This window comes from Cherax quadricarinatus, chromosome 22, assembly GCF_038502225.1.
Source record: "Cherax quadricarinatus isolate ZL_2023a chromosome 22, ASM3850222v1, whole genome shotgun sequence".
NCBI classification, from domain to species: domain Eukaryota; kingdom Metazoa; phylum Arthropoda; class Malacostraca; order Decapoda; family Parastacidae; genus Cherax; species Cherax quadricarinatus.
In genome coordinates this window covers 12505477-12524942 of record NC_091313.1, presented here as the reverse complement: position 1 = coordinate 12524942, position 19466 = coordinate 12505477, and the positions used below count along the sequence as shown (strand labels likewise).

Here is a 19466-nt window from a genome sequence, read left to right as displayed (position 1 = left end):
GAGCTGTAACTCTCACTGAATTCATCACATCAGAGCCAGGAACCTTGAAGAGTGATGATGACATGAAACAATATTTGCAAAAAAAGGTAAAAACGTAACGTTGCTTCTAAAGGGTTCTTAATCAAATTTTAAATTTTCAGGTTTTTAAATGGTAAAATAGTAACAGCAGCAACAGTTTGGAAAGTTATGTTTTTTAACAATTGAAATCATTACTGTTCTCACATTTATTTATTATTTTTTAACTAGGTTAATGATTAATTATCAGAAATGGCAAGAACATACAGTGAGGTTAATTCTACGCCTTTCTAGAGAGTGCAGATTCAGGGCCCTTAGTCTATCCTCATAGGGAAGATTTCTGATACATGGGATCAACTTTGTCATCCTCCTCTGTACGTTTTCCAGAGCATTTATGTCCATTCTATAATACAGTGACCAAAACTGTGCAGCATAGTCTAAATGAGGCCTAACCAAGGATATATAGAGTTGAAGAACAACCTGAGGACTTCTATTATTTATACTTCTTGATATGAAGCCAAGAATTCTGTTAGCTTTATTGCGAACACTTATTCACTGTTGTCTTGGTTTCAGATTACTGCTAACCAGAACTAATAAATCCTTTTCGCAATCCGTAATACTAAGATCTACATTATTTAGTTTATATGGCACGGTTATTTTCTTGTCCAACATTTAGAACTTTGCATCTGCCACTTCTCCGACCACTGCATCAGTTTATTCAAATCATCCCGGAGTGCTCTAATGTCCTTATTAGAATGAACTGAACGGCCAATTTTCGTGTCATCAGCAAATTTGCTTATATCGTTATTTATTCCTTCATCTAAGTCGTTTACGTAAATTGTGAACAACAAGGGGCCCAACACTGGCCCCTGTGGAACACCGCTTGTGATGTGCCCCCCATTCTGATTTCTCCCCATTTATGCAAACTCTGCTGCCTATTTGTCAACCATGCCTCTACCCAGGAAAAAATTTCTATTCTGTGTGCCTTAAGTTTCCTCAATAGCCTCTGATGTGGAATTCTATCGAAAGCCTTACTGAAGTCCATATACACAATATCATATTCGATACCATGATCTACCTCTTCAAATATCTTAGTGAATAAAGTTAGTAAATTCCTAAGACAGGGACGCCCCTTTGTAAAACCGTGCTGAGATTCATTAATCAATTTATGCCTTTCAAGACGGCTACGAATTACTTCGGCAATTATTGATTCCATAGCATTGGTGATCATCACGTAAGAGGCTCACGACTGACCAGACATTGGTGATCACGTGCAAGGTTCACAACTGACCGGATATTGGTGATCATCGCGTGTGAGGTTCACGACTGTCCGGACATTGGTGATAATCGCGTGTGAGGTTCACGACTGATTGGACATTGGTGATCATCACATGCAAGGTTCACGGCCAACAGATGTAACGTTAACGGGAAAATGGGAAGACATTGGTATAAATCGCTCTGGGCACCAGCAGTCCTAGCTATGATACATGTCTCAAGATATTTCTTTACGTTCTGTGCAAAAAAGTCATTGTCAGAAACAAATCACATTACAGACTCATAAAATAATTATAATATTAATAATAAAAACTTTCTACAATAAATACCATGTAACATGATTAAATATGCACTCTTACCTTAGTTAGTTCAGTTAACACCATACATTCCAAAACTGATGCAAAGCCGTCTGCAACCATCCTCTTAGGTCCTCCCAGTTCACGCTCCGTCATAATGACACGAATCCCCATCTGTGACACAGTTTTGAACTGATCCACAGCTCGTTTACGTGCAGCCTTGGCATTCTCCGATATACGATGCTCCAAAGATTTTATTTTTTTGCTTTTTCGTATACCAAGTGGAAGCTGAAGAAATATGAGGAAGAAAGATTTATTATAATTATTATTACTGTGGTGATGTTGATAATGATTTTATATAGCATCCATGGAAAAAACATTAAACCCATCATGCATGGCAGAGAGGGAGATGAGATTGTGGTGGGGAGGCGGAGTGGGACAGAGCGTGGGGGGGGGGTAGTGGAAGTGTTGAAGGAAGGGCATCAGGAGTAAGGATAGGGGGGTTAAAACTGATAAATCAAGTCCATGTCGGCTAAGAAATCAAAGAGAAAATCTTCAGCGAAGTGAAGACTGTTGGGGAGAGTGTGGAGAAGAACTTTGTGGTCCCAGGTGATGATACCTGCCACCACATTCTCCAATAACTTTCATTTACTTCTTGCTAAACGAGTAAATATTTTCACCACAAGGGAAGTAAGTGTTTAGCATAAATTTTCGTTATTTAGATAATTGATAAAAATAGATAAAAAAAATATAGGCAAATGCTCTGAGGCATCTAATCTGAAAAATAACTTTATTCCTTGAAGCAAAAGGGCAAAATGTACCAGGGTATAGTGGTATCAACACTGTTGTATGGGTGTCAGGCATTTGTTTTAAATGTTGCAACGAGGAGAATGTAAGCAATAGAGATGTCGTATTTGAGGGCAATGTGTGGTGTGAATATTATGCAGCAAATCTGAAGTTTGGAGATTAGGAGGATGTGTGGAATTACCAAAACTATTCAAAGTTATTCAAAGGGCCTGCGAGTTGAGGTGGTTTAGACATTTGGAGAGAATAGAGAATAATAGGATGTCTAGGAAGGCGTATAAATCTATAGCGGGAGGAAGGGGGGTAGGGGTCGTCGTAGTAAAGGTTGGAGTTAAGGGATAAATATTTTTGTGCTAGGGACTTAGACATCCAACAGGCTTGTGTGATCGTGTTTAATAGACGTGGAAGCAAGTGGTTTTCATAATTTAAAATGTTGTTGAAGTGTGAGCAAGGTAACATTTATGAAGGGATTCAGGAAAATCGGTTAGCCGGACTTGAGTTCTGGAGGTGGAAATACAGTAGGGGTGAAGACGATGTTGCGAATGGGAGGATCATCTGAACTGTAGTGTTGGCGTGATTCTGGCAAGACAGAGATTTAATGACTGTCAGCGAAAGTGCTTTCTTCTTTGTCGGTCATCCTACCTCGGTGGGGGGCGGCCAGAGAGTTAAAAAAAAAAAAAAGTCAAGTGAAACTAAACAACTGGTACTAGTAATATACATACTATAAGTAAGAATTCAGCTAGCTAAATATAGTAAATCAGTTTATTTTTGACACGCATGAAGCTGCTGGCATCGCAAAAAAAGATCAAATTTTTATTAGGTATCCTTCGATAGGAGTATCTACAATTATTGTCTGAATTTTTTTCCTCCAAGTTTATCGTTAATAACATGAACAAGTCATTCAGTTGGCCTCAAGTGTTCAACACTGGTGTATCCTATTCAGAAGGTTCCAACTGTTAGTGTTGTTATTTTAACTTATTTTCCAGGAAATAAGTTGAGACTGCATCTTTAGAACAGCCTGACTGTACACGCTGGTACGAGTAATGCAAACAATGATTCAGTACAGTTGTAGGCAGTGAACGTTCCAAGTTGTCAATTTTCTAGCATAATGTAATTATCAAATATTAATATATTAATGGTATACAATACTAGTAAGAAATGAGTAAGACTGATGCATGTGCAACATTTAGGTATCTTTATTGTCAAAATGTTTTGCCTACATAGCAGGCTTCTTCAGTCCAGTACAGAGGTGACTGATACACTGAAGGCAGTCGAAGAAGTGGAGATATAAAGGTGTTCAGTCCTTCAACCTTGGAAGACGTGGAGGTCATCTTGAAGTGTTGGATCTCTCATACTAGATGGAAGGTGTTCAGTAGTTGCAATCAATTAGAAATAGAGACAACTGAATGGAGCTTATATACTCGAGCCAGAAGCGAGGTGTGGCAGCTGTAGATGGCATCACAAAAGAAGGGGCCCACTAGTAAGCTTGTCTACTTGTCGGTGTACAATACCGACAAGTAGATGAAGAAAACAGCAATATTTAAGTGTCGTTTTTGCTAAAATATTGCACCCGAGCAGCAGGCTTCTCCAGTCCACTACAGAGGTAACTAACATTGAAAACAGCTGAAGAGGTGAAGATTTTAAGGTGTTTAGTCCCTTATCCTTAGTAGAAGTGTAGAAGTTATCTTCGACTGAAGATGCAAATATGCTAAAGTTAATAATAAACCTGAAGTCACTGCAGAAAGCTTCGTCTGATGGCCTTCAAATCCTCAAGGGAAGTTCTCTGATGTTAATGAAGTGCACTTGATCTAAGGAATTGCACCAATATTCCAGTTCCTTGAATGGAGCCGAAATGTTTTCCATTCCCCTAGGCGTTATATGACCCCTACGGGTTTAGCGCTTTCTTCCCGTGAATGTAATAATAATAATAATAATAATAATAATAATAATAATAATAATAATAAAACTATGGTGAATCTTAGAGAATTTTTTTGATTTATGTTAGGCTGTGGAGATGCCAATTGGAAAGTGTTAGTGAAAAATTTGCCAAAATTTAAATTTTATTGCTGTGATAATTTTTAAATGAGCAAATCAGTCAGTTTCAAACCTCAAGTCGGATTTATCTTACCTAGAGAAAGCTTTGCCTTCTTACTGAACTGTGTAGGTCCCAGTTTACATCTGCTTCAAGCCTCAGCTGTCCCAGCCTCGCAACTCAAAAGAATATATGAAATTTAAAATTTCTTAAAAACAAGAATCAAATATTTTTCTCATTTGATTGTAGAGTATCTGAAATATAAATGTGAAAAAAAAATCGAGAAATATTAAGAACTCATATTTCCATAGCCTTTCTTGTTTAATTTTCATGAGTGAGCTCTAATACATCATAGTTCCATAAGTCTTTATTCTAGAGGCGGCACATATACACTAAGGTAAATGTTCGTGTCTTCCTCCAACGTTTTTGTATTCAGCTTGTGAATGCCTCCTCTAGTTTCAAATTGTCAGCCGTCTGTAAATAAGGAGAGATTTATGCAACTGTTAGCATGTACAGGGGTTCTCTGGCCAGTGTCATGAGAAGCTGATGCAGTTTATGAGAGGATTATGCCCTTAAGATTAGGCTTTGTGGGAGCAAACAGTTAAAAAAAATGTATTCTGTTTCTGTGTAATAACTGAAGACTGCCTCTTCTGGTCATCTTCAAGCCGTCACTGCTGAGGCATTTTATGAGAATGATGATGTCCTTACAAGTTAAAGCTATGTAGATGCAAACTTGAAATCCTTTTATTCTATGCAAAAACTGGAGGCGGCCTCTTCTGGCTATCTTGGAACTTCTGTTAGCGTCTTAGAAGATTTAGTTGTTCAGTGGGCTGTGAAGCCTCCAATTTGCTAATTTTATGTATACAATAAAACAACCTTCGCCATGTAAGTCGATAATCCAGAAAGTTTACCTCTAAGAGGTTGCATGATATATTTTTTTATCTTTTTTCTTCCTCCATCCTATTCCTCATCCTCATATTTGACATAGACAGAGATGTAAGCCATAGCTCCGTGTCTTCCTTTGCGGATGACACCCGAATTGCCATGACAGTGACCTCCATCGAAGACACCATAAGACTCCAAGCGGACATCAACAAAATCTTCAAATGTTCCACTCAAAACAATATGAAGTTCAATGAAGAGAAATTTCAACTTCTCAGATACGGAAAACTTGAGGAAATTAAAACTGTATCAGGGTATACGACAAATTCTAATCATACAGTAGAGCGAAAAAGTAATGTGAAGGACTTAGGAGTGATAATGTCAGAGGATCTCGCATTCAAAGACCACAACAATGCATCTACCGCATCTGCTAGGAAAATGATAGGAAGGATAATGAGAACCTTCAAAACTAGGAATGTCAAGCCCATGACGATTCTCTTCAAATCGCTTGTTCTCTCTAGGCTGGAATATTGCTGTATACTAACTGCCCCCTTCAACGCTGGCGAAATTGCAGACCTGGAGAGTGTACAAAGAACTTTCACGGCACACAAAAGTACAATAAGGCACCTAAATTACTGGAAATGGTAGAAGTCCCTTGGTTTGTATTCCCTGGAATGCAGGCGAGAGAGATTCATGATAATATACACTTGGAAAATTCTAGAGGTATTAGTACCAAACTTGCACACGAAAATCACTTCTTATGGAAGTGAAAGACTCGGCAGGAGATGCAACATTCTTCCAATGAAAAGCAGGGGTACCACGGGTACAATGAGAGACAACACAATATGTGTCTGGGGCCCAAGACTGTTCAACTGCCTCCCAGCATGCGTAAGGGGGATTACTAATAGACCCTTGGCCGTCTTCAAGAAGGCACTGGACAGGCACCTAAAGTCAGTACCTGGCCAGCCGGGCTGTGGTTCGTACGTCTGTTTGCTTGTGGCAGCAGTAACAACCTGGCTGATCAGACCCTGATCCACCACTAGTCCTGGTCTCAGACCGAGCCGTGGGGGCGTTGACCCCCGAAACCCTCTCCAGGTAACTAGAGAAGGCCTCAGCCCAGTGGCTTCAAAATTTTATTGATTCTGCACGATCACTAGGTCAGATTCTTGGAACAACTGACATGTTCATGTACCCTATGATCAAAGTTATTAAACATATTCCCAACATCCTGGAATGGTTTGGATAACTACCAATTCCAAAAGTTTTGCAGCATCAAGCATTCAAAAAACATTCGTCTTAATTCAACAAGAGAGAGCGAAATTTAATTGTGTATGTGCAGATTTGTGCAAAATAGGAAGACATTTTTACTGCCGTTAAATTACGTTCAATAAATTTCAGTGCACCTCTGCTGAAAGGCTTCAATATTTATTGTCTGCTGCATCTTGGGCCTGGGATAGTACTCATTAAGATTTTTCCCTGCAGACAAATTTGTGAACATAGTAATTTAAAAACTTGGAATCAATTAAATAACTGGGGAATGACTAGTCTGTTCAACTTCACACTTTCGCCACTGGTGTGGTTTCCTGAAACCAAGGTTCACACTATTATTGGCTTCTGTGGCATGTAAAGAGTACGTAACCTTTATTCGGCGCATTTACACACCCTCATTAAAAGACTACCTCCCCAGTCAGTGAACCAGATGCTAAGGGTCGGACAATGGGGCCCCCACGTCAGATCAGCATCTAGGTTCAGCCAATGAGAAGGTGGATCTGGCAAGTGTGGAGGTGCCATGGTTACCACTCACATTTTCACCCTTATTTCCATTAGAGAGCTGGTTGAAGCACGGTGGTTTGCTTTCTGTGGTGTCAATTCTACCTTTGATTACCGTGGTGTGCATAGTGTATATAGTGTACATACTGCTGTTTATACTTGGTGAACGATAATATAAGTCAAAGTTTTCTGCTGTGTTTATTTTGCTCAATTTACACCCAGGATAACAGGCCTTCGAGTTCCTGGGTTGTAATAGCTGCCATGAGTCCCAATTTGCCCATTTTACTGAATAATGAAATTCGTTAATATTCAATAACAAAAGAATGATTCTTTTGATTGGCTTCAAAATATTAATGATGATGAACTCTGTAGAAGGATGATACTTTGAAATTTTACTGAAATTAAAAAAAGTGGAATCGTTGAATTATTAATAAAATAAAAACTAAGCCCTAAACCCACAGGGTCATGCACTGCTGTGGAATTGTTGGAATCACATTACTGGAAAATGCCTTGCATGGTCAATTTCAAACTGTTACCTTTGGTGAGATTTAATAAAAGAAAGCTTGGCGTCCACGTTGAGCTGTGTGTATTTCAACTTGCCAATTTTATTAGATAAATTACTTCCTAATAAATAACTAGAGAATTCCTCCTTTCACTAGTGTCAACCCTTACGCTGCTCTGTCTTAACTGCCAGCGTTTTTGCGTTTATTTCGGGCTGTGTGGCTGCCAGTTTTTCATTTAAGTTAATTTTATCAAACTGGAGTTTAGGAAAAACTTTAAAATGAAATATGCTAATATAGACATAAGCACACATACAACCATATATGTTTACACATGCATACACATACATATAAAAAACATACTACAGACACATGCATATATATATATATATATATATATATATATATATATATATATATATATATATATATATATATATATATATATATATATATAATATGCAATAAGATCACAGAAAACAGGTGATTTCAGAATATGCAAAACAACCACTGTGAAAGAATAGAGAAGTTCCAAGCACTTTCGTGACCACTCACATTATCAAGGAACAATGAAAGTAAAGCATCAAAGGAAGGTATATAAAGGGGTAGCCCACACCTCACTATCAGATCCCACAACAACGAAACACCTGACGCGAGACAGCAGGCCCGCCGGCCGAACTAGACAGGTCCTTCATACAACCCACCAACAAACTATTCTACTCAAGAAATAAGAAATTTAAAAAATTATTGTTTGTCCAATGTATTATTAAATTCTTCCCAAATTCTATTAATTATAAATGGATCTAATTTATATAAACCAAAGGAAATATTCATATTATTGTCAAAACTGCTTTTTATGAAACAAGATTCAATTATATTCCTGTCGACCATGGACTTGCTTGATACTACTTTCTCAACTTTTTGAAAATCAATTGGATGGTTAAAATCTCTCACATGAATAAATAGAGCATTGGAATCTTGTCCAGTTCTAATGCTATATTTATGTTGTTTTAATCTTAGTTCGAGATTTTTACCAGTTTGACCGTAATAAACTTTATCGCAAATTTTAAAAGGAATCTTATAGACACATCCATCAGCATTTTGGGGGGAATTCTTTATCAAAAGTTTTTTTTACTGTATCAAGATTTATGAATACAACTTTAATATTAAAAGTCTTAAGAAGAGAAGGCATATCAACCAAGTTTTCATGGTAAGGGAGAACCAACATATTTTTAGTTGAATAAGGCTGGTTGTCCCTTTTTGGATTGTAAAAAGTATTTCTAGCAACTTTAAAAGATTTATCAATTACATTTCTTGGATATTTCAAATCATTACCTATTTCATAAATTTTGGATATTTCCTCATCTATGAATTCTGGAAGAGTTCATAGGTGAAGAATTTAATAATACATTGGACAAATAATAATTTTTTAAATTTCTTATTTCTTGAGTAGAATAGTTTGTTGGTGGGTTGTATGAAGGACCTGCCTAGTTCGGCCGGCGGGCCTCCTGTCTCGCGTCAGGTGTTTCGGTGTTGTGGGATCTGATAGTGAGGTGTGGGCTACCCCTTTGTATACCTTCCTTTGATGCTTTACTTTCATTGTTCCTTGATAATGTGAGTAGTCACGAAAGTGCTTGGAACTTCTCTATTCTTTCACAGTGGTTGTTTTGCATATATATATAATATATATATATATATATATATATATATATATATATATATATATATATATATATATATATATATATATATATATATATATATATATATATATATATATATATATATATATACTTGTGTGTGTGTGTGTACTCACCTAATTGTGGTTCCAGGGGTCGAGACTCAGCTCCTGGCCCCGCCTCTTCACTGAGTGCTGCTTGGTCCTCACTCTCCCTGCTCCATGAGCTTTATCATACCTCATCTTAAAGCTGTGTATGGTTCCTGCCTCCACTACCTCACTTGCTAGGATATTCCACTTCCTGACTACTTTATGACTGAAGAAATACTTCCTAACATCCCTTTGACTCGTCTGGGTCTTCAACTTCCAATTGTGACCCCTTGTTTCTGTGTTCCCTCTCTGGAACATCCTGTCTCTGTCCACCTTGTCTATTCGGTGCAGTATTTTATATGTCGTTATCATGTATCCCCTAACCCTCCTGTCCTCCAGTGTCGTCAGGCCGATTTCCCTTAACCTTTCTTCATAGGACATTCCCCTTAGTTCTGGAACTAACCTTGCTGCAAACCTTTGCACTTTCTCGAATTTCTTGACAGGAAAACATGCACCAACAGGAAATACAGTCACAAAAATCCAAAGCAAACAGAAACCAAGCCTGTGCAAATATTATGCACTTGGTATCTGCAGGCATGGGAAATCTGGAAAAACAGATGGGACGTGCAACTTTGACCACCCTAGAAAATGCCGTGCCCATATGACAACAGGAAAATGCAAACTCCCTTCCTGTAAGCTTTTTCACCCTGAAATGTGTCCCACTTCAGTACAGGAAAGACAGTGCTATAACTTAAATTGCCAGGCACACCATCTAAAGGGGACAAAAAGATATAAAACATCCAGACCATGGGAAAACCTGGGTAACCACATCCACTCAAGAGGGAGAGGTTTTTTAGTGCCAGGAAGGAAAAAAACTGACAGGAAATGGCAGAAATCGTACACCAAATCCAATCATTTCTGGAGTGGAATCACAGTCAATGGCCTCCACTCTAAACCAACAGACACAGATAATAGTGCCGGAAAAAAGTCTTCCACCCCCCCCCCAGTACCATCAAACCGATGACATTCTTCTTTGCAAATATACAGGGTCTAAAGCCAGCAACAAACAACAAAATACCTTTCATCCATGGACTGCTTGCAGAGGCACATGCAATGTTTGCGGCTTTTACAGAGACCCACATAAAGGATCACTTGGACATCGAAATATGGATCCCAGGTTACAACCTATACAGATGCGACAGAGTGAATGGGCAGAAGGAAGGGAGGGTTGGTCTGTATATCGCAGAGTCACTTATTTGCACAGAACAGCTAAATGCCTCACATGATATAGTTGAAGTTTTAGCAGTAAAGATTGAGAACCAAAATCTAGTCATTGTGGTAGTTTACAAGCCTCCGGATGCAACGTCCCAACAATCCCAGGAACAGCTGTTGAAAATTGATCACTGTCTGGAAAATTTTCCAGCTCCTGCCCCCCAACATCTTCCTCCTGGGGGATTTCAACTTAAGGCACCTAAAATGGAGGAATATAGCAAATAATGTTGTTAGAGTGATAACACCAGGAGGCAGCTCAGATGAGAACTCACAAACACATGAGTTTTAAATCTCTGCACAAAATTCACCTTAAACCAGCAAATAATAGAGCCTACTAGATTGGAGAATATACTGGATCTCATCTTCACTAATAATGATGATCTGATACGAAATGTCACCATATCAAAACACAATATACTCAGATCACAACATAATCGAGGTTCAGACATGTATGCGCAGAGCCCCAGACCGACAAAATGGGGAGCCTTCACCAAATTCAACTTCAATAACAAGAACATAAAGTGGAACCAGGTAAATCAATTCCTAAACGGTATAAACTGGGAAGATAGACTAAGCAACACAGATCCCAACTTATGCCTAGAACAAATTAACTCTGTGGCACTCGATGTATGCTCAAGGCATATTCCTTTAAGAAAAAGGAGGAGTAGATGTAAAATAGAAAGAGACAGGCGCTCCCTTTACAGGTGACGGAATAGAATAACAGCGGCTAAAAGAGACCAATATATCTGCAATGTGTATGGACACACTGGTCAGAGAAATAGCAAACGTCGAACTAAAGCTAAAGGAATCTTATAGGAGTCAGGAATCACGGGAAGAACTAAGCCATAAATGAAATCGAAAGAAACCCAAAGTATTTCTTTTCTGATGCCAAATCAAAGTCGAGAACAACATCCAGTATTGGGCCCCTACTTAAACAAGATGGGTCCTACACAGATGACAGCAAGGAAATGAGTGAGCTACTCAAGTCCCAATATGACTCAGCTTTTAGCAAGCCGCTAACCAGACTGAGAGTCGAAGATCTAAATTAATTTTTTATGAGAGCCACAGAATTTGGTAAACACAAGCCTATCTGACGTTATCCTAACGCCAAATGACTTCGAACATGCAATAAATAACATGCCCATGCACTCTGCCCCAGGGCCAGACTCATGGAACTCTGTGTTCATCAAGAACTGCAAGAAGCCCTTATCACGTGCTTTTAACATCCTATGGAGAGGGAGCATGGATACTGGGGTCGTCCCAGAGTTACTTTAAACAACAGACATAGCCCCACTCCACAAACGGGGCAGTAAAGCAATAGCAAAGAACTACAGACCGATAGCGCTAACATCCCATATCATAAAAATCTTTGAAAGGGTCCTAAGAAGCAAGATCGCCACCCATCTAGATACCCATCACTTACACAACCCAGGGCAGCATGGGTTTAGAGCAGGTCGCTCCTGTCTGTTCCAACTACTGGATCACTACGACAAGGTCCTAGATGCACTAGAAGACAAAAAGAATGCAGATGTAATATACACAGACTTCGCAAAAGCCTTTGACAAGTGTGACCATGGTGTAATAGCGCACAAAATGTGTGCTAAAGGAATAACAGGAAAAGTTGGTAGATGGATCTATAATTTCCTGACAAATAGAACACAAAGAGTCAACAAAGTAAAGTCTGAAGCGGCTACGGTGAAAAGTTCTGTTCCGCAAGGCACAGTACTCGCTCCCATCTAGTTCCTCATCCTCATATCTGACATAGACAAGGATGTAAGCCATAACACAGTGTCTTCCTTTGCAGATGACACCCCAGCAGACACTGCAAAGTCTCCAGGCAGACATCAACCAAATCTTTCAATGGGCTGCAGAAAACAATATGAAATTCAACGATGAAAAAATTCAATTACTCCGATATGGTAAACATGAGGAAATCAAAACTTCATCGGAGTATAAAACAAATTCCAACCACACAAAAAAGCGAGAAACTAACGTCAAAGACCTGGGAGTGATCATGTCAGAGGATCTCACCTTCAAGGACCATAACATTGTATCAATCGCATCAGCTAGAAAAATGACAGGATAAACAATGAGAACCTTCAAACCTAGGGATGCCAAGCCCATGATGACACTCTTCAGGTCGCTTGTTCTATCTAGGCTGGAATATTGCTGCACTCTAACAGCACCTTTCAAGGCAGGTGAAACTGCTGACCTAGAAAATGTACAGAGAGCCTTCATGGCATGCATAACTGAGATAAAACACCTCAATTACTGGGAGAGCTTGAAGCACCTGAGCCTGTATTCCCTGGAATGCAGGCAGGAAAGATACATGATTATATACACCTGGAAAATCCTAGAGGAACTAGTACCAAATTTGCACATGAAAATCACTCCCTACAAAAGCAAAAGACTCGACAGACGATGCAACATCCCCCAATGAAAAGCAGGGGTGTCACTAGCACGTTAAGAGACAACACAATAAGTGTTAGGGGCCCAAGACTGTTCAACTGCCTCCCAGCATACATAAGGGGTATTACCAATAGACCCCTGGCTCTCTTCAAGCAGGCACTGGACAAGCACCTAAAGTCAGTACCTGACCAGTCGGGTTGTGGTTCGTATGTTGGATTGTGTCCAGCCAGCAGTAACAGCCTGATTGATCAGGTCCGGATCCACCATGAGGCCTGGTCACAGACCGGGCCGCGGGGGCATTGACCCCCGGAACTCTCTCCAGGTTGCAGGGGTCGAGACTCAGCTCCTGGCCCTGCCTCTTCACTGATCGCTAGGTCCTCTCTCTCTCACTCTGCTTCCTGAGCTTTGTCATACCTCGTCTTAAAGTTATGTATGGTTCCTGCCTCCACTACATCACTTGCTAGGCTATTCCACTTCCTGATGGCTCTATGACTGGAGAAATACTTCCTAACATCTCTCTGACTCGTCTGAATCTTCAACTTCCAATTATGACCCCTTGTTTCTGTGTCCCCTCTCTGGAACAACCTGTCTCTGTCCACCTGCTCTATTCCACGCAGTATTTTGTATGTCGTTATCATGTCTCCCCTGCCCCTCCTGTCCTCCAATGTCGTCAGTCCGATTTTCCTCAACCTTTCTTCGTAGGACATACCCCTGAACTCTGGAACTAGCCTTGTTGCAAACCTTTGCACTTTCTCGAATTTCTTGACGAGCTTGACCAGGTGTGGGTTCCAAACTGGTGCTGCATACTCCAGTATGGGCCTGACGTACACAGTGTACAGTGTCTTGAACGATTACTTACTAAGGTATCGGTACACTATTCTCAGGTTTGCCAGGCGCTCATGCTGCAGCAGCTGTCTGGTTGGTGTATGCCTCCGGAGACATGCTCGGTGTTACGGTCACTTCAAGATCTTTCTCCTTGTGTGAGGTTTGCAATCTTTGGCCACCTAGACTATACTCTGCATGTGGTCGTCTTTGCCCACTCTCCTCCTGGTAATCTTCTCCATGACTTTGTATACTGTACACGTCAGTGACTGGTCTGTAATTTAGTGCCTCTTTTCCATCTCTTTTTTTAAAAATGGGAACTACATTTGCGGACTTCCATACCTCAAGTAGTTGCCCAGTTTCAAGGGATGTGTTGAAGATTGTGGTTAATGGCACGCACAGTATATCTGCTCCCTCCCTGAGGACCCACGGGGAGATGTTGTCCGATCCCATTGCCTTTGAGGTATCAAGGTCACTGAGCAGCTTCTTCACCTCCTCCTCAGTTGTGTGCATATCATCCAGCACTTGTTGGTGTATTCCCTGTTGGTGTCCCCCTCTGTCCTGTCTTCCCAGAGTCCTTCCTGTCTTCACTGTGAATACTTAAGTCTTGTACTGAACTCCTCGCATACCTCTTGATCGTTTCTTGTGAGTTCCCCACCTTCTTTCCTCAGCCTGATCACCTGGTCTTTGACTGTCGTCTTTCTCCTAATGTGGCTAAACAGCAGTTTCGGGTCAGACTTGACTTTTGATGCTATGTCATTTTCATACTGTCGCTGGGCCTCCCTCCTTACCTGTGCATATTCGTTTCTGGCTCTTCGACTGATCTCCTTGTTTTCCTGGGTCCTTTGCCTTCTGTACCTCTTCCATTCTCTAATGCACTTAGTTTTTGCCTCCCTGCACCTTCGGGTAAACCAAGGACTCGCTGTGGCCTTCCCATTGTTTCTGTTGCCCTTGGGAACAAATCATTCCTCTGCCTCCTTGCATTTCGTTGTTACATATTCCATCATTTCATTTACTGACTTTCCTACCATTTCTCTGTCCCACTGCACCTCTCACAGGAAGTTCCTCATACCTGTGTAGTCCCCCCTTTCATAGTTTGGCTTTTCCCATTTGACTCCTGTTACTCTCTCCACTTGTAACTCTACTATGTAATCAAAACTCAGGACTACGTGCTCACTAGCTCCGAGGGGCCTCTCATATGTGATGTCATCAATGTCTGAGCTACTCAAGGTGAACACGAGGTCCAGTCTTGCTGGTTCATCCTCCCTTCTCTCTCTGGTAGTGTCCCTGATGTGTTGATGCATGAGGTTTTCCAGTACCACATCCATCATCTTGGCTCTCCATGTTTCAGGGCCCCCATGAGGCTCCAGGTTTTCCCAGTCGATCTCCCTGTGGTTGAAATCACCCATAACCAGTAACTTTGATCTGCACGATTGAGCTCTTCATGCCACCTCAGCCAATGTGTCCACCATCGCTCTGTTGTTCTCCTCATATTCCTCTCTTGGCCATCTGCAGTTCTGTGGTGGGTTATACATCACTGCAATGACTACCTTATGTTCCGCAGATTGAATTGTACCTACTATGTAGTCCTTTTCTCCAGTCTCGTCCATGCCTTCCATTTCCTCAAAACTCCATTGGTTTTTTATGAGCAGTGCAACCTACCCTCCCCCTCTGCTCCTTCTGTCTTTCCTCAGGATCTGATATCCTGGTGGGAAGACTGCGTCTGTTATTGTCTCAGTGAGTTTCGTTTCTATGACTGTTATGATGTCGGGGACTTCTCGTTGATTCTTTCATGCCACTCCTCATATTTATTTGATATTCCATCTGCGTTTGTGTACCACACCTTCAGCTTCTTGTCTATCATGGTGGACCTGGGAGAATATCGGGGTTGGGGAGCAGGAGCCCTGGGGGGGGCCCTATGGTGTTTGTGGTGTGGGTGGGGTTTATGATGGGAGGGGTGAGGGCAGAGTGCCCATAGGGAGCTGCTTTAGCAGTGGGGTTTGTGATGTGGGGGGTGGGGGCAGAGGGAACAATGTGTGGGTTTTGGTTGAGCTTGTTCAGCTGCGTTGGGGTTGTCATGGTGTGGGTGGGGTTTTTGGTGGGGGGTGGGGGCAGAGTGCCCATAGGGGGCTGCTGTAGGGGTGGGGTTTGTGATGGGGGTGGGGGCACAGGAAACAGTGTGCGGGTTTTGCGTGAGATTATTCAGTTGTTTTGGGGTTGTTGTGGTTGGGGTCCTTCTGCGGGTGTCTCCATAGGGTGTATTTGTCCTTCCACCTGAGTTTGGGTTCTGCTCATCTTCATCAATGCATCCCATTCCTCCTCTCATCTTTGCAACCTCTCTCTCAGTATCGTCCTTTCCTGCTGTGTTCTGTCGCAATCTAGGTACACTCTCCTGTACTCTGGTTTGTCCCTCAGTCGTGCTTTCTCCTGCAGGACCCTGGTTCGAGCTGATTCTGCCTTGAAGATTACTTTGACAAGCCGTCTCCTTCCACCTGCAAACCACCAAATTCTTCAAAAATTTGCCACCTGGGTCATGTCTCCCTCACCTATTGTTTTCATGATACCTTCAATCGCTTTCTTCTCCCCCTGGTTTCTTTCATCATAGGTTTCCCCTCCGACTTCTTGGAGCCTGTAGACAAACACTGACCTCTCCCTTTCCTCCTCCCACTGTATCTCTCTTTGCATCCTCTGAGGTGTTTTAGCTCTTTCTATCAAAACATTCCTGCCTTCAACTCCTGCCCTTGCTGCAGCCCCTATGCTCAGTGGACTGTCTTCCTTGCCCAGCTGTTCCCTGCCACTGTAGTTGACTGTTAGAGTCTCTGCATATATCATGTCTCCTTTGTTGTCTTCAGACTTCTCATTTGGTCTTCCTGTACTCATCTTTACCTGAATCCCTACAGCCCCCTTGTCTGTGACTGGTACAAAAGTTCCTGATGTCATGTCTGTACTGTCATTTGTCTGTCTAGTCTGTTTCAGGTTTTTTAGCTCATCTTCTAAGCACTTTATCTTATCTTCTGCTGCTAAGACTTGTAATCCCCACTTCCTGCTCTCTTCAGCTATCTTCTCCTCCATTACCCTGCCGAGTTCTGCTAGCTTCCTTCCCCACTCTTCCTCCATTTTTGTGATATACCTTTGAACCTTTGAAGAATTTCGAGAGTATATCTACTCTCTGAGCCCGGCCATGGGTCAGGCTCGTCTGGTGCTCACCTGGTCAACCAGGCTGTTGCTGCTGGAGGCCTGCTGCCCCACATATTCATCACAGCCTGGTTGATCTGGCACCTGGTGAAGATACTTGTCTAGTTTCCTCTTGAAGGCTTCAACACTTGTTCCAGCAGTGTTTCTGATATCTTCTGGTAAGATGTTGAAAAGTCTGTGACCCCAGATGTTGATACAGTGTTCCCTTATTGTCCCCACTGCACCCCTGCTCCTCACTAGGTTTATTTTACACTTCCTCCCATATCTCTCACTCCAGTATGTTGTTATGGCAGTGTGCAGATTTGGGACCAAGCCCTCGAGTACCTTCCAGGTATATATTATCATATACCTCTCTCTCTCCTCCGCTCCAATGAGTACATGTTCAAGACTTGCAGGCGTTCCCAGTAGTTTAGGTGCTTTACTGGCTCAATGTGAGCCGTAAACGATCTCTGTGTTTGTTCCAGCTCTGATATTTCTCCTGCCCTGAACGGGGCCGTCAGCACTGAGCAATATTATAAGTGAGGGAGCACTATCGATTTGAAGAGTGTCCCCATCGGCATTGTTTCCCTTGTTTTGAAAGTTCTCAATACCCACCCAGTCATCTTCCTGGCTGTCGTGATCTTTGTCTTGTTATGGTCTTTAAAAGAGAGGTCCGCTGACATAATTATTCCTAGGTCTTTTACGTGTTCCTTACGTTCTATTTGGTGACCCTCTTGAGTTTTGTATATAGTGCTCCTTTTAAGTTCTTCATTCTTTCCATACCTAAGCAGCTGGAACTTATCACCATTGAACGTCATGTTGTTTTCCACTGCCCACTGGAAAACCCTGTTTATGTCTTCCTGTACTTTTTCAGTGTCCTCTACCGTACTGACTTTCATGCTTATTTTAGTGTCATCTGCAAATGGTTATACAAAAGTGTGCTGGGTGTTTTTGTCTATGTCTGCTATGAGGATGAGGAACAGCAGAGGTGCCAGGATAGTGCCTTGGGGCACTGAGCTTTTGACCTCGCTGATCCTGGATCTTGCCCTGTTCACTACTACTTTTTGTGTTCTGTGTGTTAAGAAACTGAAAATCCATCTGCCTACCTTCCCCGTAATGCCCATGGCCTTTATTTTGTGCACTATCACTCCATGATCGCATTTGTCAAACGCCTTTGCAAAATCTGTGTAAATCACATCTGCGTTTTGGTCATCTTCCAGTGCCTCCGTAATTCTGTCATAATGGTTCAGCAGCTGTGACAGACATGATCGTCCTGCTCTAAAACCATGCTGGTTCGGGTTATGTTGGTTGTGCTGGTCCATGAAATTTGTAACCTGCCGTCTCATCACTCTTTCGAAGATTTTTATGATGTGAGAGGTTAGGGCTACTGGTCTGTAATTTTTAGCTAGTGCTCTACTGCCTCCCTTGTGCAAAGGAGCTATGTCTGCACTCTTTAAGGCCACCGGTATTTCACCTAGATCTGAGCTCTTTCTTCAAAGAATACTGAGGGCTCGTGCTAGTGGTACTTTGCACTTCTTTATAAATAGAGCATTCCATGAATCTGGTCCAGGTGCTGAATGAGTGGGTATGTTTTCCATTTCTTTTTCGAATTCTATGGGATTTGTACTAATGTCAGTTAGTTGGTCTGTGCGGCCTTCTTCTGGAGTGAAAAATATTTCTGCATTTTCTACCTTGCTGTCATTTAGTGGGTTGCTGAACACCGATTCATACTGTTCTTTTAGGATTTCACTCATTTCCTGTTCATCGTCAGTATATGAGTCTCCTCTCAGTAGTGGTCCAATTCTACAGGTAGTTCTTAGCTTGGATTTTGCATAGGAATAGAAATATTTTGGGTTTCTTGCAATATCCTGTATGGCCTTTTGTTCCCTTTGTATTTCTTCTGTAAGGTATGACATCCTAAGTTTTTGCTCTAATTCAGTGATCTCTCTGCTAAGTCTATCTTTCATATGTTGTAGCATATTTGTGTTTTTAAGCAGTTCAGTAACCTGTTTTCTTCTTCTGTACCATCTCCTATGCTCTCTCTCTATATCTAATCTTCCTCTGGGTTTCCTCAATGGTACATGTTTCATACATACTTTGTATGCTTCTGTATTCAGCTTCTCTAGGCACTGGTGGGGATTTAGGGTGCTCATGTCTGATTCCCAGGGTATGTCTGATAGCTCTTGGTTTATTTTTTCCCAGTTAATTCTATGGTTGTTAAAATTAAACTTACTGAGCATCCCGTCTCTAACTTTAGCGATGCAGTTTCCTACCCCTGAGTTAATACTAGTTTGAACCTCTATGATGTTATGATCAGAGTAAATAGTTTTGGAAACTGTTATGTCTCTGATCAGTTCTTCGTTGTTTGTGAATATCAAATCCAGGGTATTTTCATTTCTAGTGGGATCAATTACCTGTTGGTTTAAAGAGTACTTTTCACAAAAACT

General features: G+C 41.4%; 1 protein-coding gene across 1 annotated transcript in view; it reads right to left on the bottom strand.

Moving 5' to 3' along the window:
• The window catches only part of LOC128689794 (prolyl 3-hydroxylase 1), a 141384-nt gene that overhangs the window by 41762 nt on the left and 80156 nt on the right, over nt 1-19466 (bottom strand). The window contains exon 8 of the mRNA XM_070087681.1: nt 1650-1874. Within this exon, the coding sequence (XP_069943782.1) occupies nt 1650-1874 (225 nt within the window). The remainder of the gene's footprint in view (nt 1-1649; nt 1875-19466) is intronic.